The sequence below is a fragment of the Pongo pygmaeus genome, chromosome 5, assembly GCF_028885625.2.
Source record: "Pongo pygmaeus isolate AG05252 chromosome 5, NHGRI_mPonPyg2-v2.0_pri, whole genome shotgun sequence".
Lineage (NCBI taxonomy): Eukaryota > Metazoa > Chordata > Mammalia > Primates > Hominidae > Pongo > Pongo pygmaeus.
In genome coordinates, this window is record NC_072378.2 from 43,436,116 (window position 1) to 43,458,896 (window position 22,781).

Consider the following 22,781-nt stretch of genomic DNA (forward strand, 5'->3'; position numbering starts at 1 on the left):
TCCCCAGGGTCCACGGAATCGCACAAGTCACTTAGGTTCTCCCGGATCCCTGCAGAGTCGGTGGTGGTTACAGCAAATACTCCCCTACCTTGCTCAGGTCCCCTACGCTTCCCTGAGCCTTGCTCTCTCTATTCTCCATCCCTCTCCAGACCCCTCCCCCTACTGAGCTCCTCCCCGCCTCGGCGAGGAGGGGGCGTCGAGGGGGCGGGGCGCCGTGCGGGGGCCGGAGGGGAGGGGGCGTCGTGGGGCGGGGCTTGGCGGCGGCGGCGGCGCGCGAGGACTGGGAGGTACTGGGCGCGCGCGGCTCCGGCTCGGGACGCTTCGGGGTCGGGCTCCGGCTGCGGCTGCTGCTGCGGCGCCCGCGCTCCGGTGCGCTCCGCCTCCTGTGCCCGCCGCGGAGCGCAGTCTGCGCGCCCGCCGTGCGCCCTCAGCTCCTTTTCCTGAGCCCGCCGCGATGGGAGGTCCGCGGGGATCCCCGGCCAGACCCCGCCGGTTGCCTCTGCTCAGCGTCCTGCTGCTGCCGCTGCTGGGCGGTGAGTACCCGAGAGCTGGGGGCGCAGAGCTTGGGAAGCGCGGGAGTCCCGTGGGCAAAAGGCTGCACCCGGGGCGGTGGGTTTGGGCGGCTGGAACGGCCCTGGAGTGGTGGAGAGGCTCGCTGGGGGTGCAGGCTTGCGGCGGAAGGGCGCAAGGAGCCGGGGGACGGGAGGCTGGCGAAGCCTTCAGGGACTTGGTCAGTGTACCCCTCCCACCCGCGCCGCGGGGACGCATTTCCAGCCTCCCTGAGTTTTTCTGGTCTGAGCCGAGAGTTTGCTCGAGAACTGCCGAGAGTTGCCGGCTCTCGGGCCCAGATGGGGAGTTTCTTGTCGGGGGAGAAAAGACCATCCGCACCCACCGTGGGGAGTGCGATGGAGAAAATGGAGTTCCCCACCCCACCCGGCAGGGTCTGCCCAGGTAAGAGTTGCTGGTTTGGGGCCCGATGCCGGACAGACGTGCGGCGCGCAAAGCGCGGAGCTTTGTTACCTACGCCGACCCGACGCTCCCGGCTTCCCTCCTCCAAGTTCCTGGGCAAAGCTGAGACCCCAGATGGCCCTGCGGGTGAGGGCGGAAGAAGGGAAGAATTAGGGGCCGCCCCCAGGCCTCTAGCTACTGGTCTGGAACCCTGCGCCCACTCCGTGCCAGGGCCGAATCCGGGGATCCGAGGGTCCCAGGCTGTCGCGGTGACTAATGTGTGAAGGCCGCTGCCAAAATCGGGCATGGCCTGGCTGCAAAGGTGCGGACGGGGTTTGTTCTGCTCCTTCCTGGATTTCCATCCTGGCTGCCCTCACAGAGGAAAGGAAATATTTCTAAGGGAAGAAAGGCAAAAAGAGCTCATTCTGGCTTTTCTTGGGGGGGCCTTAGCATTTTAACGAGGGTGTGGCCCTCATCACCAGGGCAGACAGCACCGCCCCCCCAACTCCCGCAGCTTTTATTTCCTGGCTTGGTCACACCTAAGAGTCATCACTGAGGTGTTGAAGTGCCTTACAGGAAAGCACCAAGCCACCCGCACATCCCAAACAGCCCGGACTGGAAATAAAGCCCCCGACCCTCCAAAACACTCTTTGGTGGTCCTCGAAGCAGCTTTCTCTTGGGGAGCTCTGTCGAGGAGACCTGTCCTAGGTGATCACCTTCCACCTCCTTTGAAGGTGGCAATGGGAAGGAAGGGCATGGGGTAAGGAATTGCGTTTCTAATATCCTTCTGGCCTGCCAGCTGTGGAGGGGTTTTGGTGCTGGTGGAATCAACATCTCCCCTTGCCCCCAGTTGTAAAAGGAGAGGTAAATGTAACCCAGGAAAGAGACTAATCTCCAGGGATTTGGAGGAGGTGTTTCTGGAGTTGCCCCGTTTTTCTTGTGATGTGTGTGGTGGTTATTGCTCGTGGCAGAATCCACATCTGCTCCCAGAGGAAGTATGGAAGTTTTTTGCACAGCTAGGATGGGGGCCCAGCCATCTGGGCGAGCAGCCCGAGCTCACAGGCCCCCTGGCTGTCCTGGTTGGGTTTTGGTGTGTGGGTCTGCCCAATGAGGCTGCCTTCACTGCTGTTGTTCAGAGTTCTGTAGTCAAGGGGAGTTTCTGGTGAAGATGGGGCTCTTGCTCAACAAATGATAAATTCCTAAATTCCTTCCATGAGAAGATGACTCTGATGTTAATTGACTTAATCTGGTGACTGGTTGGTGTTTAGTGTGTGTGTGTGCATGTGTGTGGGGGATCCTGTTGGGGGAAGTTAGGGCAGGCTGAGGGCTTAGGACAGGAGGTCTGTAGTCTCCTCAGGGGTGGGGAGATGTCTTATGCTCAACAAAGGAACATTTTAATGAGAGCCTTAAATCAATTCCACCAAATGTGCCTTGTTGTGGAACCTGTCCATGTGCTGTAAACAATTTCAGTGGAGGCCGAGGCGCCTGCTGTCTTCTAGTGAAATCCTGGGACTCAACCCACCCCCAGACGCATGACTTCAGGGGGCAACGGTTTTTTAATAGATCACAGTAGATTTTTCCATCTCATTGTTTAACTGTGTAATTAACTGGAGTTGTAGTGAGATCCCACTGTTAATAAGGCTGGAGTAAGGAACCTAGGCTGGCTAGGTTTGTGGATTAGACCATTTTAAAGTCAGGGTAATTATGCCATAAATGGCTGAGTTACTTTCCAAACTTTGAGATGCTGTTGTAATAAATATGGTGGAGAAGGAGGCTTGATGTTTGAAACTATGGATTCTTAACCCCAACCTCTTGTACAGTCAGTTGTGGTCACTTCTCATCCCGATTCCCATCCCCCTCCCTGGTTTCTTTCCTCCAGGCTCTTGTTTCTTTGGGGAAATTGAGTCGTCATGTTCTGGGATAGGCTGTCTGCAGATTCCTCAAGGCTCTGCAGCCTGTAATTCAGGCCTAGGAGTTGCTTTTATTAGTGATGGCTTTTCTCAGCTGTTGGGAAGTATGGTGGCAGGGTAAGGGTGCTCTTCCTGTCACTTGTCAAATGATACACTCAAACTCCTGGTGTTCAGAGCAGCATTGAGTGATGGACAGAGCTCAAGCAATGGAGATAAAGTATGGTCCTTCCTTGGCATCTACAGGGAATTGGAATAGGACTCCCTGAGAATAACAAAATCCAAGGGTGTGACCAGTGCAGTGGCTCACGCCTGTAATCCCAGCACTTTGGGAGGCCGAGGCGGGCGGATCACGAGGTCAGGAGATCCAGACCATCCTGGCTAACACGGTGAAACCCTGTCTCTACTAAAAATACAAAAAATTAGCTAGGCGTGGTGGTGGGTGCCCGTAGTCCCAGCTACTCTGGAGGCTGAGGCAGGAGAATGGCCTGAACCCGGGAGGTGGAGCTTGCAGTGATCGTGCGACTGCAATCCAGCTTGGGTGAGATCGTGCTGAGATCGTGCCACTGCACTCCAGCTTGGGCGACAGAGCGAGACTCCGTCTCAAAAAAAAAAAAAAAAAAATCCAAGGGTGCTCAAGTCTCTTATATAAAATGGTGTTGTATTTACATATAACGTACACACAACTTCCCTATATACTTTTTTGTTTTGTTTTGTTTTGAGACAGGGTCTCCTCTGTCACCCAGGCTAGAGTGCAGTGGCACAATCCTGGCTCACTGAAGCCTCAAATTCCTGGGCTCAAGCAGTCTTCCCGCCTTAGTGCTCTAAAGTATGGGGATTACAGGCATGAGCCACTATGCCCAGCTTCTCCCGTATACTTTAAATAATCTCTAAGGACCAGGTGTACGCCTGTAATCCCAGCACTTTGGGAGGCAGAGGGAGGAGGATCGCTTGAGCCCAGGGGCTCAAGACCAGCCCTGGCAACACAGTGAGACCTCTACCTGTACAAAAAAAAATGGCCAGGCATGGTGGCACGCGCCTGTGGTCCCAGCTGCCCAGGAGACTGAGGTGGGAGTATCGCCTGAGCCCAGCAGGTTGAGGCTACAATGAGCCATGATTGTGCCACTGCACTTCGGTCTGGGTGACAGAGTTCAAAAAAAAAAAAAAAAAAAAAAAAAAAAAAAAGGGCGGGGCGCGGTGGCTCATGCCTGTAATCCCAGCACTTTGGGAGGCTGAGGCGGGCAGATCATGAGGTTAGGAGATTGAGACCATCTTGGCTAACATGGTGAAACCCCGTCTCTACTAAAAATACAAAAAATTAGCCAGGCGTAGGCCGGGCACGGTGGCTCACGCCTGTAATCCCAGCACTTTGGGAGGCCGAGGCGGGCGGATCATGAGGTCAGGAGATCGAGACCATCCTGGCTAACATGATGAAACCCCGTCTCTACTAAAAATACAAAAAAATTAGCCGGGCGTGGTGGCAGGCGCCAGTAGTCCCAGCTACTCGGGAGGCTGAGGCAGGACAATGGCGTGAACCCGGGAGGCGGAGTTTGCAGTGAGCCGAGATCGCGCTGCTGCACTCCAGCCTGGGTGACAGAGCGAGACTCCGTCTCAAAAAAAGAAAAAAAAAATTAGCCAGGCGTGGTGGCAGGCGCCTGTAGTCCCAGCTACTTGGGAGGCTGAGGCAGGAGAATGGCGTGAACCCGGGAGGCAGAGCTTGCACTGAGCCGAGATTGCGCCACCGCACTCCAGCCTGGGTGTCAAAGCGAGACTCCGTCTCAAAAAGAAAAAAAAAAAATCTGTAAATTACTTGTAATACCTATTACAATGGAAATGCTATGTAAATAACTGTTGTATTTTTTAATTTGTATTCTTTTTTATTGTTGTATTGTTTTTAATTTTTATCTTCCCCCAGTGTTTTTGATCCTCTGTTGAGGGATGTGGAGCCCAGGGATAAGGAGTGTATCTGGCAAAGCAGCAACTCAGACTCATTGGCAGGCCCTGTGGCCCTGGACGAACCTCTTAGCCTCTCAGCCTCTTCTATAAAGGGGCATCCTAGAGTTGTGCTGAGGATTAAGTATAATGAAGTAGGCCGGGTACAGTGGCTTACATCTGTAATCCCAGCACTTTGGGAGGCTGAGGCAGGCGGATCACCTGAGGTCAGGAGTTCAAGACCAGCCTGGACAACATGGTGAAACCCCGTCTCTACTAAAAATACAAAAATTAGCTGGGTGTGGTGGCACACACCTCTAATCCCATCTACTCAGGAGGCTGAGGCAGGAGAATCACTTGAACCCGGGAGGCGGAGGTCACAGTGAGCCGAGATCGCGCCACTGCACTCCAGCCTGGGCAACAGAGCGAGACTCCATCTCAAAAAAAAAAAAAAAAAAAAAAAATATATATATATATATATATATACACACACACACACACATACACACACACACACACACCCACACCCACCCCTTTCTTGGTCTTCCCTCTGTGGTATGCTTCAAAGATTCCTTCAGCTTTACAGTCATTCCCAACAATAGACATTTTACCTACTGGAACCCTCCATTCCAGTCCAGCTGGAATATTTGCCATCTCCTAACACATATCTGGTTTTCTCCCACCTTTCTTTCCTTCGGGCTAGTCTCCAGGTGTACATTGCCTTCTCCTGTCTCTCTGTTGCCCAGCCCCACCGCCACTTCTTCCCTGAAGCTGTCGTATCTCTCCTGCCAGAAAGTAGACACCTGTAGAACTTCTGGACTGTCATTCTTGCAACAACATCCATATTTTTGCACCTATTGGGTTTTGTTTTAATTTACTGAAGGGCTCCCCCATAGAGTTTAGTACAGTACTTATTTATAACGGGTTCTTATGTAGGTGGTTTTTTTGTTTGTTTGTTTTTGTTTTTTTTTTTTGAGATGGAGTCTGCCTGTGTCTCCCAGGCTGGAGGCATTGGCACGATCTTGGTTCACAGCAACCTCTACCTCCCGGGTTCAAGTGATTCTCCTACCTCAGCCTCCTGAGTACCTGGGTTTACAGGCGTGTGCCACTGCACCCAGCTAATTTTTGTATTTTTAATAGAGACGCGGTTTCCGCATGTTGGCCAGGCTAGTCTCGAACTCCTGACCTCAGGTGATCCGCCCACTCGGCCTCCCAAAGTGCTGGGATTACAGGCGTGAGCCACTGCACCCAGCCGATATAACAGGTCCTCATGTAGGTTTATTTAAAAAGTGAATGAACCATTTGGGTACAGGGCAGAATGATCAAGGGTGGAGTTAAATATCCCCTTGCGTCCTAGGCATTGGGAGTCTTTTGCACCCTCCCCAGCTTTTTTGGGTTGGGGTTGCCTGTTCCTCCTTGTGCCTGCTCTACGGTGACCAAATTAAGGATCAGACCTTCTTTCCCTGATCCTGGGCTGGCTGGTTTTGGTGGTGGTTTTTCTCAGTTTTGATGTGGTGGGTCTTCTAGCTTTCTCCAAGTTCTGTGTGTGGGTAAGCACCGCTACATATGAAGCTGACTGCAGCTTAAAAACTGGTGCTAAAGTTGCTTCCTCAGAGAACTGCGTAGGGGCCTAGAGTATAACTGCGCTACTTGAAGTAAGACCCAGGGCCACGTGGCATCAGCATTCCTGGGAGCATGAATCAGAATTGCAATCTGCAGTTTATTTATTTATTCTTTTTGAGATGGAGTCTCACTCTTTCGCCCAGGCTGAAGTGCAGTGGCACGATCTTGGCTCACTACAACCTCCACCTCCTGGGTTCAAGCGATTCTCCTGCCTCAGCCTCCTGAGCAGCTGGGATTACAGGCGCGCACCACCATGCCCGGCTAATTTTTTTGTATTTTTAGTAGAGGCAGGGTTTCACCATGTTGGTCAGGCTGGTCTCGAACTCCTGACCTCATTATCCGCCCACCTCAGCCTCCCAAAGTGCTGGGATTACAGGCGTGAGCCACCGTGCCCTGCCGCAATCTGCATTTTAACAAGATGCTCAGGTGACTCTGTACCCCAGAGTTCCAGAAGTCCTGGCCTAGGCATCCTTCTTTATACAGAATCTCAAGGCACAGAGCTTTCCTGTTGCAACAGAATAAATTGGGAGCTGAGATCCTGCACAGTATTTGAAGATTTGCTTTAAATAACTCACTTTATGTGAACACTCCTTGGGGTGATGTGTACGCTTTAAAATTACCTCCTTTGGGTTTAACTTGAATTAGATTTTGTCAAGAAATTTCTCCATTAAATGTGTTGTGACTCTAGGAAGTCTGCAATATTCAGCCTGATGTTTAGCTCCTCTCAGAACCTCAGCTTTTCCTAGAGGAGAATACGGCTGATTTTGTAACGAAAGCCAGTGGAGAAACTGGATTTGTTAGGCAGAAATTTGGTCGACAGACAACTTTTCAGGAATACATTTGGCTCATAAAGGGAGGCATGTCTCCGCTGGGCTTTGACAGTTGTGGTGTTGTTAGTCTTTGGAGCATTTCATATTCTGGAGTGAGGGGGTTTGTGTGAGTCTGTGTTTAAGCCAATGCAGCTTCTGTGAGACTCGTCTGGGACAGAGGTTGGCCGGTTCAGACTCTAATATTGGAGCCAAGAGCAGTTTGGGGCCAAGGATTCAGTCTTTGGTGTTTTCCTGATGGAAGAAAGGGTCATTAAACAGGGTTGGGTGTCCTTGGCCTGCGTCCCTCAACCTCATGCTCTCCCTAACCTCAGTAGAAGCCTCTCTGCTGCTGTGCCTGGGCACTACCCCTGGCCAGAGCCACATGGTGGGGTTACAGGCTTGGGGCCACAGTTGCTGGCGCTGGCCCCCACCTTGCCCTGGAGCTGCCGCCTGCCCTCCTCCTGATTCCTGCTCTGGCCCCCATCTGCCTGGTCCTTCTTCTGAGGGTGTGAAAGTCCTGCCATTGTAGCTGGTTAAAGTCCCATGTTGGAATTCTCTTGAGTTCACTGCTGAGCTCCCTGGCGCTTTGGTGGAGCTGGCCTAAGAGCTGCCACAGCTAATCAGCGGTTTGAGGAAGCCCTCTGTAGTATGTCACTTTTTCCATCCTCTTTTCTTCTCTGCATTTAGACCATTTCCCTCCCAGTAATGTTACACAAACAGCAGTGGGGCAGGGAGGAAGCTTGGTTCGAAGGGCTGACACACACACAGGCGCTTTTCCCCTCTCGCAACTTGGTTTTACATTGCTAAACTCTCATCTGCTGTGTGCATTAACTGGGGTATGTGTTGAGTGAACGCTTGGGTGACTAGAACGTCATCCACCAGGTGTCCTGCAGATCCCAAGCCCCTGTTAGAAGTGTAAGCCTTGGTAAGCGGGATATGCACTCACAGGTTTAGGTGTATATGTAATTTCTGAAGACAAGGTCCCGAGTCGTGGGGTAGGGATTGTAAGTTACATATTAGGAAGGTGTAGGTATGTGTTTCTCAAAAATGTAGAGTGGAGAGTATAGTGAGAGGGCAGGTCACCAAAGTACTGATGAAAAGTTTAGTTTCCTGGGCCTTACTGCAGACCTGCCCATCAGAATTATTGAGGGAGACGCCAGAAAATGCATTTTATTTATTTGTTAGATTATGTTGTTGTTTAATAGCTGATCCAGTTACATAGGCCAGATTTCAAAAGGAAACTGCATTTTAATTTTTATTTATTTATTTTTGAGACAGGATCTCACTCTGTCACCCAGGTTGGAGTGCAGTGGCGCAATCACAGCTCACTGCAGCCTTGTCCTGTTGGGCTCAAGTGATTCTCCCACCTCTGCCTCCCAAGTAGCTGGGACCACAGGTGCATGCCACCATACCTGGCTAGTTTTTTAAATTTATTTTTTATTTTTAATAGAGACAAGGTCTTGCTGTGTTGCCCAGGCTGGTGTTGAACTCCTGGGCTCAAGCAATCCTTCTGCCTCTGCCTGCCAAAGTGTTGGGATTACGGGCGTAAGCCACCACGCCCAGCCTGGAAACTGCATTTATAAAAGAGCTTCCTGGAGATTCTTACCTATGCTTAAGTGTGAGAACCACTGGGTGGAGAATTTGTCAGTCTGAAGCAGAGGTGTGGTGTTGAGAAAAAGGGTGATATTAATAGTGGGGGGCTTAGGAGGGAGTTATTCAAAGTGCTTGAGTGTCTTCTATGGGTGAAGCTGTCTGAGGAGGCATGGGGTGCAGGAAGAAGACAAGATGGAGAAACGTGAATCAGACGAAGTATGAAAGACACCATTTGGTAAAGTGCTAAGTAGAATAGAAGAACATTCTAGAATGTGTGGGATGGTAAGTCTGAGATGTAGGAGCAAATAGGGGGTGGGAGGGCTTCAGAGAGGAGAGAAGCCCCGACATTGCTGAATAGATGTAGTCAGTGACGGCCTCAGAATGATGTAGTCGTCGGACCAGGATTCTGAAAACCTGGGTGGTACTGTTCTAATATCACACAGCAGCCACAAGTGATAAAGTAAGAGAAGAGACATCTATAGACCCGTGACACCAGTTTTTCTGTATTCTGGTCCTGGCTCAATTGCTGCATACCCACATGACCCTGAGTTGGTTAGTTAACCTTTCTGAGCCTCAGTTTCCTCGTCAGCACAATGCAAGTGATGCTGTTGCCTGCCTTGCTGGCCCCTGTGAAGTTGTGATATAATGCTCTTCAACTGTGGAAATGGGTGACCTCTGGAAAGCAGCCCCTCTGGTTAGCCCTGATGGTTCTTCCCAGAGACTGTCCTGGCCAGCCGTTTCCTTCTGAGGGGTCAGCCTTTCTTTTTTGAGACGGAGTTTTTCTCTGTCGCCCAGGCTGGAGTGCAGTAGTACGATCTCGACTCACTGCAACCTCCACCTCCCGGGTTCACGCCATTCTCCTGCCTCAGCCTCCTGAGTAGCTGGGATTACAGGTGCCCGCCACCACTCCCAGCTAATTTTTGTATTTTCAGTAGAGACGGAGTTTCACCATATTGGTCAGGCTGGTCTTGAACTTCTGACCTCGTGATCCACCTGCCTCGGCCTCCCAAAGTGCTGGGATTACAGGCATAAGCCACCGTGCCTGGACAGAGGTGTAAGCCTTTATTTCCAGCCCTCTGACTCTAGAATGGTTTGCCAAAGGCTCAACAAAGTCCCTCTTGACTAGCAGCCTTAGAAATGGTTTTCTCATTTGGGCTGGGTGCGGTGGCTCATGCCTGTAATCCCAGCACTTTGGGAGGCTGAGGCATGTGGATCACCTGAGGTCGGGAGTTCGAGACCAGCCTGACCAGAATGCAGAAACCCCATCTCTAGTAAAAATATAAAATTAGCCGGGCGTGGTGGCGCATGCCCGTAATCCCAGCTACTCGGGAGGCTGAGGCAGGAGAATTGCTTGAACCTGGGAGGCCCAGGTTGTGGTGAGCTGAGATCACGCCACTGCACTCCAGCCTGGGCAACAAGAGCGAAACTCTGTCTCAAAAAAAAAAAAAAAAAAAAAAAATACATGGCTTCCTCATTCAAAAGCACAGGTTTTCTAAATGGGTCTCAGTATTCCAACAGCAGCCCAGAAATGTGGGAGCCACACACAGCCACATTTTCCTGGTGGGAATTCTCCCTCTCTCTTTGTCTCAATAGCAGATTCTCCCAAGGGGTGGGTTGGTGTTGGTTCAGGGCCACTGTCTCTCCTGGCATGCTGAGGTTCTCAGGGAGTGGGTAGTGAACTGTGCTTCAGGCAGCCTAGGCAGACTTTTATGATACCCAAGGGAGGGGTTTTTATAATCACTGGATGACTGTGGGGGTTTCCCCAGTCAGCGACTCTGTTAATTTGTGGGAACTTCTGTCTGTGCTGTGGGGAGGTTCCTGAGGTTCTGTGTGGCCAAGGGCAGTGGGCTGTCCCTGGGGGTGGTTATGGGGGCCCGCATGGGCACTATCATATACAACCTCCCCTCCAGGAGACACTCTGGCTTTTTTTTTTGTCTCCTCCTTGGGGTGGTGGCGGGGCAATGAGGGGAACGCTTGTCTGCCTTTGGGACTGCTGAGGTGTCCCAGCAGCTAGCTTGTATGGTACTTTTGTGCACATTACAAATAAGTACTCCCAGTCGTGGGCGCAGTGGCTTCACGCCTGTAATCCCAGCACTTGGGAGGCAGAGGCAAGTGGATCACTTGAGGTCAGGAGTTTGAGAGCAGCCTAGGCAACAAGATGAAACCCTGTCTTTACAAAAAATACAAAAAAACTAGCTGGGCGTGGTGGTGCATGCCTGTAGTCTCAGCTACTCAAAGGCTGAGGCAGGAGGATTGCTTGAGCCTGGGAAGTCAGAGCTGAAGTGGGTGAGCTGTGATGTGATTGCACCACTGCACTCCAGCCTGGGCAACTGAGTGAGACCCTATCTCAAAAAAAAAAAAAAAAAAAAGGAAAAAGAAAAAAAAAACCCTTCCTCCAGGTAGATGCAGTCCCGTACCAGGGTTCAGGCAGTATTTCAGTGTTGACTCTTTGGTCAGACGTCTTGAGCAGTGCACAACCTGTACAGGCAAAGGTGGCTGTTCCATTGGCATGAAGGTCTTGCAACTGTAGCTCTTTGTTTCCCAGCTGATGGGCCAAGATGATTTTGATGCCTCTGTTCTAATGTCATGTTTCAAGTGAGCCCTCTTCACTACTGTTCTGCCTCCTATGGTGGTGGGATGGGGCAATTCTGCCTGTAACATACAATAGGAGAAGTCGGTGAGGGTGGGGCCCCATTACTGTACCCACCCCACATTGTATATCTGCGGCTGCTGAAGTCTTGATCTATTTCTGGGCCCCTTCCCTGTGAGAGGATTTTGCTGTCTTGCAGATACAGGCTCCTAGCCTTATGTGATAATTGGTGTGGAAGGCTGGCCGAGTCCTTGGGAAGAGTGGGCCGCAAAGTTTATTTCACATTTTATTAAGGAGCTTTCAGTTTTCCTTTCTCTTGTTTCCTCTCTCCCTGGGGACACTAGGGTCTCCAGGTAAAGTGTGTGGGCATTCCTGATTTAGAGGAATTCCTGCAAGAGAAGTGGCAGGACCTCAGTCCCAAAGGCAGGTCTTGGGTCTTGCTGAGCTCCAGCGCTGGGTATCCTGGTGATGTTCATACATCTTGAGCCTGAGGAGGCACCAGGAGGAGCACTAGGCTCAGTGTTGGAAGACATGGACTCTCCTTCCACATTTGCCTGAAACTGCCTGTGTGACCATGGGCAGGTCCCATCCTCTTCTCCAGGCTTCAACTTCAGAACAGAAGACCTTGGAGGGCCCTTGCTGAGGCTCACTCAGTGTGGCATCTCCAGCCCTGTTTCTGCCACACCTTACAGGCTCTCCTTACCCTGGGTTTAGGGACAGCACTTTAATCTAAGGGCTGCTTTTTATTCTGGAGTCTCTAGTGCGTGGGCACAGATGTGTTTAGACTTGACCAACTGGTGATGTGGGTATTAGGGTATAATTTTCTGGGTGCAAAGGGTTCTGTAAAGATTTAGGAGGGAGAGTATTTGACAGGGAAAGAAACTGAGGCACAAAAGTACAATCTGCTTAGCACTACAGAGCTCGTGAGGAATAGGGCTGAAGCCAGTGTGGTGGTTCATACCTGTAATCCTAGCACTTTGGGAGGCCAAGGCGGGAGGATTGCTTGAGCCCAGGAATTTGAGACTAACCTGGGGAACATAGCGAGACCCCATCTCTATGGAATAGAAAATAAAAGAAAAATTAGACAGCAGTGGTGGCACATGCCTGTGATCCCAGCTACTTGGGAGGCTGAGGTGGGAGGATCACTTGAACCTGGGAAGTCAAGGCTACAGTGAGCCAAGATTGCACCACTGCACTCCAGCCTGGGCAACAGAGAGAGACCCTGTCTCAAAAAACAAAGGTAGAGAGCTGAGACCAGAGTGCCAGTCCCTCCTGTGCCTTCACTTAGAGTCCTTGTATGTCCAGGTGTTACAGTGCTATGATATGCTGCACACATGGCCAAGCACGGTGGCTCATACCTGTAATCCCAGCACTTTGGGAGGCTGAGGCAGGTGGATCATGATGTCAGGAGTTCGAGACCAGCCTGACCAACATGGTGAAACCCCGTCTCCACTAAAAACAAAAAATTAGCCAGCTGTGGTGGTGCATGCCTGTAATCCCAGCTACTCAGGAGGCTGAGGCAGGAGAATGGCTTGAGCCTGGGAGGCAGAGGTTGCAGTGAGCTGAGTCGTGCTACTGCATTCCAACCTGGGTGAGAGTGAGACGCCATCTCAAGATAAATAAATAAATAAATAAAAAGAGTTATGGTGAAACTATATGTAGTCTAAAAGGCTAGAACACTGTGCCTAAATCCCGATGGCTTGAGCTTTTCTCATGAACCCATGAGTCTTTAGCCTCCTCCTCCTGGTGGTGCTGGAAGGTCACAGGCAGTTGCAGGCCCTGGCTTGTAGGTGCATTCCAGACTATTGCTTCCTGCTGGGAGTTGTACGCTGAGCAGTGCTGTGATGGAGACCACGTAGGAGGTAATAGAGTCATCCCCATAGTGGTTAATAGAGTTTGCCACCTCACACTACTTTTGTGTAGGTAGATGTGCCCACGCTTGGTGCTCCAGGCCCTGCCTCATAGTAGGGGCCTAATGATGTAGATTTCCCTTTAATTTCTGACTTTGGAGTCAAGTCTTTTAACCCTCGGGAGTGTTCAGGCGAGGTTGGATCATGACCTTGACATTCCGGGTGATGCCACTTTTCTTGTGCCAGGTGTATCTCTCTTTGGCTGAACTGTTGACCGCTCTTGGTGATTCCGCTGAGTTTGTTCGTCTGCTTCAGAGGTACTCAGACTCCAGTGTGGGAACCTATGTTCTATCATGGAAGGATGCAAAGGGACAACTCTGGTGATCTGATTCCATTGTAGCTCATCTGTTTACAAAGCTGGGCTGTTTCCCACCTAGAAGAAGAGGGAGAAGGCTCTGTCAGGCCAACAGATCCTTAGAGAGTGCTAGGATGGCATTTGAGATCCAAACCTAATTTCCAGCCACCTGAAAAACAAAACAAATCACAAAGAAAACACTGTCTTACAGCCTCAGGGGGGAGAAAAAAAGGAAATGCTGTCAATCTCTTATAGTTCCAGCACAAAGAACAAAGCATTCTATCAGTTTAGTTCCTTTAGCAGATTAAACCAGTTGTTAAACTGACCAATTAAAAAAATGCCCAGCTACACAGCAGCTTTTCTGAGCTCCTCCTCTACCCCAGGGATCCAGGCCTCTTACCGGAGGAGTACTGAGGGGAGGGGGCTAGGCTGGGTCCTGGAACAGCCCTGGAGACCTGCAGGAAGGTCTCTCCCTCTCTGTCTCCTATCCCCCCTCCCCTTTAGCAAAACTTATTAGAACAAAAGGCTGTTATTTAGTAAACACCTGCACCCTGTTTTGATGGAGTGTCCTGAGCTGTGCCATGGACTGGGAAAAACAGGGTGGGGACCTTGTCCTTTGTTTCTGCCTATGTAAGAGGCTGGGGTGCTCTCAGGGGTTGTGCAGCCTCCTGTGTCTTTCCTCACCCTCTTTACCTTTGTCTGAAGGGCCTTTGAACATGGCTTGAGAGATCTGCGGAAGCCACCAAGCCAGCTTGCTCTGTTTCCAGACAGCAATTTTAGGCGAGTCTCTACTTGGGCCTTTCCAAGAGACTCCCTTTTCCAGGCGCTGCACAGCTGCCGCTGGTGACCCAGAAAGGGGTAGGAGAGCGCGGGCCCAGCCTAGCCTTGGTGCGGGTGGCACCCCTCTCTGCCCCTTCCCACTCCGCCTGGATCAAAGGAGCCTCCTCAGGGAGCAGGAAAATACCTCTCCCAATAGCCCCACCAGTGAGTAAACAGCCAGGGCCTCTTGCAGCTTTTGAAGCTGGTGCTTCAGGCCTGGAGGAATGCAGAACATTTCATTTTAGGGGTGGACTTAGGTTTCCACTGCTGTCGGTATTTGCAAATTTGAAACAAATGCCCTCATTTAGCAGCAGGCAGGCTGAGCAGTAAACTGGGGCTGTTTAAGGGCGTTTATGATGGTCACAGGTATTTGTGGAGAGAGGGACCCCAGCAGGTTTGGGAAAAGATAGAGGGTTTATGGTTAGGTGGGTTGTACAAAGACCCTAGCCAGGTCTCCGGTGGAGGTTGTTGTTAGGTGGGCTTTGTCATAAAAAGCATTGCTGCCGCCTCCTGCTGCCCCAGGAAGTATCTCCTTCTGGCAGACAAAGGGGTTTGGGATGGTGTTTATCCTCAGGATCTGATGTTCAGGGCCTTGTCCCTCCCGCTTGGTTGCCAAAGTATCAGGTTTCCAATGAACCCTTCCTTCTCCTACTCCCAGGACTTGAAAGGCTCGTTAAATGTGCTTTATATATAACAAGTTGGCTGAGAGGTTCCCCCCTCACTTCCAGCCAGTTTTGTAAGGAAGGAGCTAGGGAAACCTGTTTTCTTTTTTTGTTGTTGTTTCTGGAAGTAGGATCTGTGAAGGTGCACTTGAAGAAAGACCCTGATTTTAGGGATCAGCCAAGTCAGGGTTATTTGCCTCTGATGGGTCAGCGTAACCAAGAAGGATCTGTCTGAAGCCTGGCTGCTCCCTCCTTGCTCCCTGCTTCTCAGGGAAATTCAGAAATCTGTTCAGGAACTGACTTCTGGCTCCACAACTTACCGGCTGAGAGACCTTAGTTTACTTCATTTCTCTGAGCCTCGGTTTCCTCTTTTTTTTTGTTTTGTTTTGGAGATGGAGTCTCACTCTGTCGCCCAAGCTGGAGTACAGTGACGTGATCTTGGCTCACTGCAATCTCTGTCTCCTGGGTTCAAGTGACCCTCCTGGCTCAGCCTCCCAACTAGCTGGGACTACAGTCCCACACCACCGTGGCTGGCTAATTTTTGTATATTTTTGTTTTAGTAGAAATGGGGTTTCACCATGTTGGCCAGTCTGGTCTCCAACTCCTGACCTCAGGTGATCCACCCGCCTCGGCCTCTCAAAGTGTTGGGATTACAGGCGTGAGCCACTGTGCCTGGCCGGTTTCCTCTTTTGTAAGATAGGGATAATAATACCAGTCTCGTTAGAGTTCTTGCAAGAGTTGAGTGAGATGGTACTGCATTTCATTAACTCTTAGATGTTTTTTCTTTTCACATTTGCACATCTTTGAAATTGGGATGTAACTTATAATTAATTACAGTAGTCACCCCTTATCCGTGGTTTCATTTTCTGTGGTTTCCGCTACCTGTGGTCAAAAAATATTAAATGGAAAATTCCAGAAATAAACAACTTACAAGTTTTAAGTTTTATGCCATTCAGAGTAGCATGATAAAATCTCTTGACATCCCACTCCATCCCTCCCAGGACATGAATCATCCCTTTGTCCAGTTTATCGAATATCAGGGTATCAGATGCTTGGGTTCAAGTAACTCTTTTTTTAATTTATTTTGTTTTTGAGATGGAGTCCTGCTCTGTGGCCCAGGCTGGAGTGCAGTGGTGCAATCTCAGCTCACTCCAACCTCCACCTCCCGGGTTCAAGTGATTCTCCTGCCTCAGCCCCCTGAGTAGCTGGGATTACAGGCGCGTGTCACTACGCCCAGCTAATTTTTGTATTTTTAGTAGCGATGGGGCTTCACCATATTGGTCAGGCTGGTCTTGAACTTCTGACCTCGTGATCCACCCACCTCGGCCTCCCAAAGTGCTGGGATTAGAGGTGTGAGCCACCGTGCCCGGCCCACTGTGCCTAATTTATTTATTAATTTTTTAGAGATATGGTCTTGCTCTGTTGCCCAGGCTGGAATGCAGTGGTGCAATCATGGCTCACTGCAGCCTCGACCTCCTGGGCGCAAGTGATCCTCCCACCTCAGCCTCCCAAGTAGCTGGCACTACAGGTGTGTGCCGTCACGCCCAGCTAAATTTTTGTAGAGATAGGATCTTGCTCTGTTGCCCAGGCTGATCTTGAACTCCTAGACTCAAGCAATCCTCCTCCTACCTCAGCCTCCCAAAGTGCTGGGATTACAGATGTCAAGTGCCTAATGTATAAATGAAACTTTATTGTAGGTATGTATATATAGGCACAAAACGTAACATTTGGGGATTGTTACTACCTGAGGTTTCAGGCATCCACTGGGGGGTCATAGAACATATCCCCCCCAGGATTGGGGGGACTACTGTATATAACATTGTGTCTTAGTTCAACTAGTACCACTTTTTCCTCTTGGTGCACATAAATAATGGAGCATCTTCTAAATTCAGTATATGTGAAGGACATAGTCTGTGATATTGTGAATGCTCAGTAAAAGTTGGCTATAACTGTGATGGTTATCTGTGGAGGTTATAACTGTGATGGTTATCTGTGGTAGTTATAATTGTGATGGTTATCTGTGGTGGTTATAGCTGTGATGGTTATCTGTGGAGGTTATAACTGTGATGGTTATCTGTGGTAGTTATAATTGTGATGGTTATCTGTGGTGGTTATAGCTGTGATGGTTATCTGTGGTAGTTATAATTGTGATGGTTATCTGTGGTGGTTATAGCTGTGATGGTTATCTGTGGAGGTTATAACTGTGATGGTTATCTGTGGTAGTTATAATTGTGATGGTTATCTGTGGTGGTTATAGCTGTGATGGTTATCTGTGGAGGTTATAACTGTGATGGTTATCTGTGGTAGTTATAATTGTGATGGTTATCTGTGGTGGTTATAGCTGTGATGGTTATCTGTGGTAGTTATAATTGTGATGGTTATCTGTGGTGGTTATAGCTGTGATGGTTATCTGTGGAGGTTATAACTGTGATGGTTATCTGTGGTAGTTATAATTGTGATGGTTATCTGTGGTGGTTATAGCTGTGATGGTTATCTGTGGAGGTTATAACTGTGATGGTTATCTGTGGTAGTTATAATTGTGATGGTTATCTGTGGAGGTTATAACTGTGATGGTTATCTGTGGTAGTTATAACTGTGATGGTTATCTGTGGTAGTTATAATTGTGATGGTTATCTGTGGAGGTTATAACTGTGATGGTTATCTGTGGTAGTTATAATTGTGATGGTTATCTGTGGTGGTTATAGCTGTGATGGTTATCTGTGGAGGTTATAACTGTGATGGTTATCTGTGGTAGTTATAATTGTGATGGTTATCTGTGGTAGTTATAATTGTGATGGTTATCTGTGGTGGTTATAGCTGTGATGGTTATCTGTGGAGGTTATAACTGTGATGGTTATCTGTGGTAGTTATAATTGTGATGGTTATCTGTGGTGGTTATAGCTGTGATGGTTATCTGTGGAGGTTATAGCTGTGATGGTTATCTGTGGTAGTTATAATTGTGATGGTTATCTGTGGTGGTTATAGCTGTGATGGTTATCTGTGGAGGTTATAACTGTGATGGTTATCTGTGGTAGTTATAATTGTGATGGTTATCTGTGGTAGTTATAATTGTGATGGTTATCTGTGGTGGTTATAGCTGTGATGGTTATCTGTGGAGGTTATAACTGTGATGGTTATCTGTGGTAGTTATAATTGTGATGGTTATCTGTGGTGGTTATAGCTGTGATGGTTATCTGTGGAGGTTATAGCTGTGATGGTTATCTGTGGTAGTTATAATTGTGATGGTTATCTGTGGTGGTTATAGCTGTGATGGTTATCTGTGGAGGTTATAACTGTGATGGTTATCTGTGGTAGTTATAATTGTGATGGTTATCTGTGGTGGTTATAGCTGTGATGGTTATCTGTGGTAGTTATAATTGTGATGGTTATCTGTGGTGGTTATAGCTGTGATGGTTATCTGTGGTAGTTATAATTGTGATGGTTATCTGTGGTGGTTATAGCTGTGATGGTTATCTGTGGAGGTTATAACTGTGATGGTTATCTGTGGTAGTTATAATTGTGATGGTTATCTGTGGTGGTTATAGCTGTGATGGTTATCTGTGGAGGTTATAACTGTGATGGTTATCTGTGGTAGTTATAATTGTGATGGTTATCTGTGGTGGTTATAGCTGTGATGGTTATCTGTGGAGGTTATAATTGTGATGGTTATCTGTGGAGGTTATAGCTGTGATGGTTATCTGTGGTAGTTATAATTGTGATGGTTATCTGTGGTGGTTATAGCTGTGATGGTTATCTGTGGAGGTTATAACTGTGATGGTTATCTGTGGTAGTTATAATTGTGATGGTTATCTGTGGTAGTTATAATTGTGATGGTTATCTGTGGAGGTTATAACTGTGATGGTTATCTGTGGTAGTTATAATTGTGATGGTTATCTGTGGTGGTTATAGCTGTGATGGTTATCTGTGGAGGTTATAACTGTGATGGTTATCTGTGGTAGTTATAATTGTGATGGTTATCTGTGGTGGTTATAGCTGTGATGGTTATCTGTGGTGGTTATAGCTGTGATGGTTATCTGTGGTAGTTATAATTGTGATGGTTATCTGTGGTGGTTATAGCTGTGATGGTTATCTGTGGAGGTTATAGCTGTGATGGTTATCTGTGGTAGTTATAATTGTGATGGTTATCTGTGGTGGTTATAGCTGTGATGGTTATCTGTGGTAGTTATAATTGTGATGGTTATCTGTGGAGGTTATAACTGTGATGGTTATCTGTGGAGGTTATAACTGTGATGGTTATCTGTGGTAGTTATAATTGTGATGGTTATCTGTGGTGGTTATAGCTGTGATGGTTATCTGTGATGGCTGTGACTGTGATGCTTATCTGTGATGATGGTTATAACTGTAATTTACAGGGCTAGTTTTGCTTCCCATCTACCAGTAACTTTCAATAAAACCTGTTTTCCTTTTAGTCTGGCATGTAAATAACAAATGATGCTTAAGGCATAAAGCATCATGCTAAATATTGTATGCATGTGTGCATGCTGGTGGCTGGGGGGCAGGGTGACTTTAAGTCTTTATAAGGCAAGAGATGTTTACAAGAGGAGGTAGGTATCCCTAAGAAGGCAAACAGTCTATCTATTATGGAAAGAATACAGTGACTCTCTGATGATAGGATCTCCTTTTTTTTTTTTTTTGAGACGGAGTTTCACTCTTGTTGCCCAGGCTGGAGTGCAATGGCACAATCTCAGCTCACTGCAATCTCCACCTCCCGGGTTCAAGCGATTCTCCTGCCTCAGTCTCCAGAGTAGCTGGGATTACAGGAGCCCACCACCACACCCGGCTAATTCAAAGTCTCCATTTTGAAAGGCTGAGCTGGGGGACACTGGAGGTTCACTCCAGGAATGGATTGCTCGTAGGTGAATCAAGACAGAATCTGAAGAGAGTGATTAACAAGACAAGGGTACAGAGAAGACCAAAGAGAGGCACACAGTAAATGTCAGGAGCTCAGAGGATGGAGACCTGGGTCAGGCAGGCAGGAGACGGACAGGAGATGGTAGTGTTTTCTTCCCCAGCAGCACACTTGTGTGGGGCTGATTCTAACTTTGTGGAGACAGCTGGTTGCCATCCATTCTATTTTGTGCTACCCAAGCATTGCTGAATGCCACTGTCACTGGTAGGGGGTCGTGACTGCGAGTGTCCAGGTTCTTGGTGTTTTGAACAAAGAATTGGACAAAACCCCCAGCAAAGCAAAGAAAGAATGAAGCAACAGAAGAACGAAGGCAGGAATTTATTGAAAATGAAAGTACACTCCACAGTGTGGGAGCAGACCCCAGCAGCGGCTTAAGGGCTGGGATACAGAATCTTCCTGGACCCAAATACCCACTAAAAGTTTCCCACTGGCCACTTCATGCAAAGGTCATGCTCCTGTGCAAACATCTCATTGGCTGGAAAAAGCAACCAGTCAGAGGCTAGGGTGAAGTTAAAGTTATACCTCTATGCAAAGGAAGACTGGGCCAGCAGTCAGTCTGATTGGTTGTGGACAGCAACCATTCAGAGGCTGGAGTAAAGTTAACAAAGCTGCAAACGAAGACAGGATTCGCACTCAGTATGATTGGCTGCAGACAGCCAATTTCCCATCTGCCTGGCAAAAAAGTTCAAAGGGAGTAGTAGCCTCTGCTCTTTTTGTTACTTAGTCCTGGAAAGTAGATAGGGCTTTCATTTCAATTTAGTTGGAGGACATCGGTGTCAAACAGCCTTAGGTTCCCTGCCTGCAGACCCTGTTCTCCTGCCTCACCACTTTTCCCCCTTCAGTCACGTTGTAACTTCCCAACGGCCAAGGAATTCTTTTTTTGGTTGCTTTCTGGTTCATTTGATGGTGGGGTGGTTTGGTTATGGGGTTTATATGGTAAGTGAAAAGACAAAGTTGTGTCCCTTTTGTATGAGTATCAAAAGCAAATTTTGTTGTTTTTTTTTTTGAGACAGAGTCTCTCTTGTCGCCCAGGCTGGAGTGCAGTGGCACGATCTTGGCTCACTGCAAGCTCCGCCTCCTGGGTTCACGCCATTCTCCTGCCTCAGCCTCCCGAGTGGCTGGGACTACAGGCGCCTGCCACCATGCCTGGCTAATTTTTTTTTTTCTGTATTTTTAGTAGAGACGGGGTTTCACCGTGTTAACCAGGATGGTCTCGATCTCCTGACCTCGTGATCTGCCTGTCTCTGTCTCCCAAAGTGCTGGGATTACAGGCATGAGCTACCGTGCCTGGCCACAAAATTGTTTTTTAAAATAGATTGCTGGCCAGGCCACGGTGGCTCACCTGAGGTCAGGAGTTCAAGACCAGCCTGACCAACATGGTGAAACCTTGTCTCTACTGAAAATACACAAATTAGCCAGGCGTGGTTGTGGGTGCCTGTAGTCCCAGCTACTTGGGAGGCTGAGATAGGAGAATTGCTTGAACCCGGGAGGCGGAGGTTGCAGTGAGCTGAAATCGTACCACTGCGCTCCAGCCTGGGCTACAGAGCGAGACGCTGTCTCAGAATAATAAATAAATAAATAAATAAATAAATAAATAAAAAGGCCGGGCGCAGTGGCTCATGCCTGTAGTCCCAGCACTTTGGGAGGCCGAGGCAGGCGGATCACCTGAGGTAGGGAGTTCGAGACCAGCCTGACCAACATGGAGAAACCCAGTCTCTACTAAAAATAAAAAAAAAAAAAAATAGCCAGGTGTGGTGGCGCATGCCTGTAATCCCAGCTACTCGAGAGGCTAAGGCAGGAGAATCGCTTGAACCTGGGAGGCAGAGGTTGCAGTGAGCCAAGATTGTGCCATTGCACTCCAGCCTGGGCAACAAGAATGAAACTCTGTCTTAAACAAACAAACAAACCAAAACAACAACAACAAAAAAACCCACAGTAGATTGCTGTGTAGATGTGTGTGTCAAGCCTTCTACCTGTTCACTTCTGTAGGCTTAAGCACTTTACCACATATGGGTTTCGGAAAGCATTCTTTCTGCATTGTCACTGAGGCCCAGGAACGAAAGGGGCCAATTAATGGAAGGCAAGAACTTAAGAGTCCCAGGGGCTGGGAGACTCAGCCCCTTGATTAAGGAATGCTCTTCTCCGCTTCGGTTGGCTTCCTATGAGAGTGTTTTGAAGAATAAGGTATTGTATAATAGATGGTGTGCCTTAAATGATGGGGAAGAACAGCATTGAAATGTTCTTCCTGATTGTTTTAAGAAAATTGCAGTGCTCTTTTTCTGAAAGATGGATGTACAGCTAAGGGCATTTTTGATGCAATACAACTTATTTTTGGAGGCCCTCTAAGATACAATGAGAAACTTTTTTCTGTTGGGGGGACTGATCTTGTCTTCTCTGTCCTGTGAGGGTTGAAAGGTGCCATGGTTTCTTTTAAACCAAGTCAACAAATACTTCAAAGCCCTTTTTATATCTAAGGCAGCTACGCAGATATGTGTGAGCTCTCAGTAGTCCTGAGTTCAGCCAGTTGCCTAGTTTGGGTCTAATGCCCTCTGATTCCATATTTGTATCCACGACCAAGAAAGCCTAGAGAGAGCCTGCATGGACCTCTGTGGGTCTCCCGCCAGCGGCTGGCCTCTCGGGTGAAGACGTGGCAGCTGAATTAACAGCTGCCTGTTCTGGGCCAGGCCTGCTACCTCAGCCCTGGGGAGAGGTGTTGATCAGGCTGACAGGGCAAGAAATCCCCCTGAGCCTCAGGTTGGAAAG

The 22,781-nt window shown here is 48.7% G+C and overlaps 1 protein-coding gene across 21 annotated transcripts in view; it reads left to right on the top strand.

Annotated features, from left to right (window-relative positions):
• The first annotated feature begins 239 nt into the window (after positions 1–239).
• PTK7 (protein tyrosine kinase 7 (inactive)) overlaps positions 240–22,781 on the top strand; it is a 91,221-nt gene continuing 68,679 nt past the window's right edge. For 6 of the 21 annotated variants that reach the window (XM_063666994.1, XM_063667006.1, XM_063667007.1 and 3 more), the window contains exon 1: positions 834–951. In XM_063666994.1, coding sequence (XP_063523064.1) covers positions 849–951 — 103 coding nt within the window. In that variant the 5' untranslated portion in view covers positions 834–848. Of the gene's footprint in view, positions 534–771; positions 952–22,781 lie in introns of those variants that run through there. The other 15 variants (XM_063666995.1, XM_063666999.1, XM_063667008.1 and 12 more) reach the window with 9 other exon arrangements.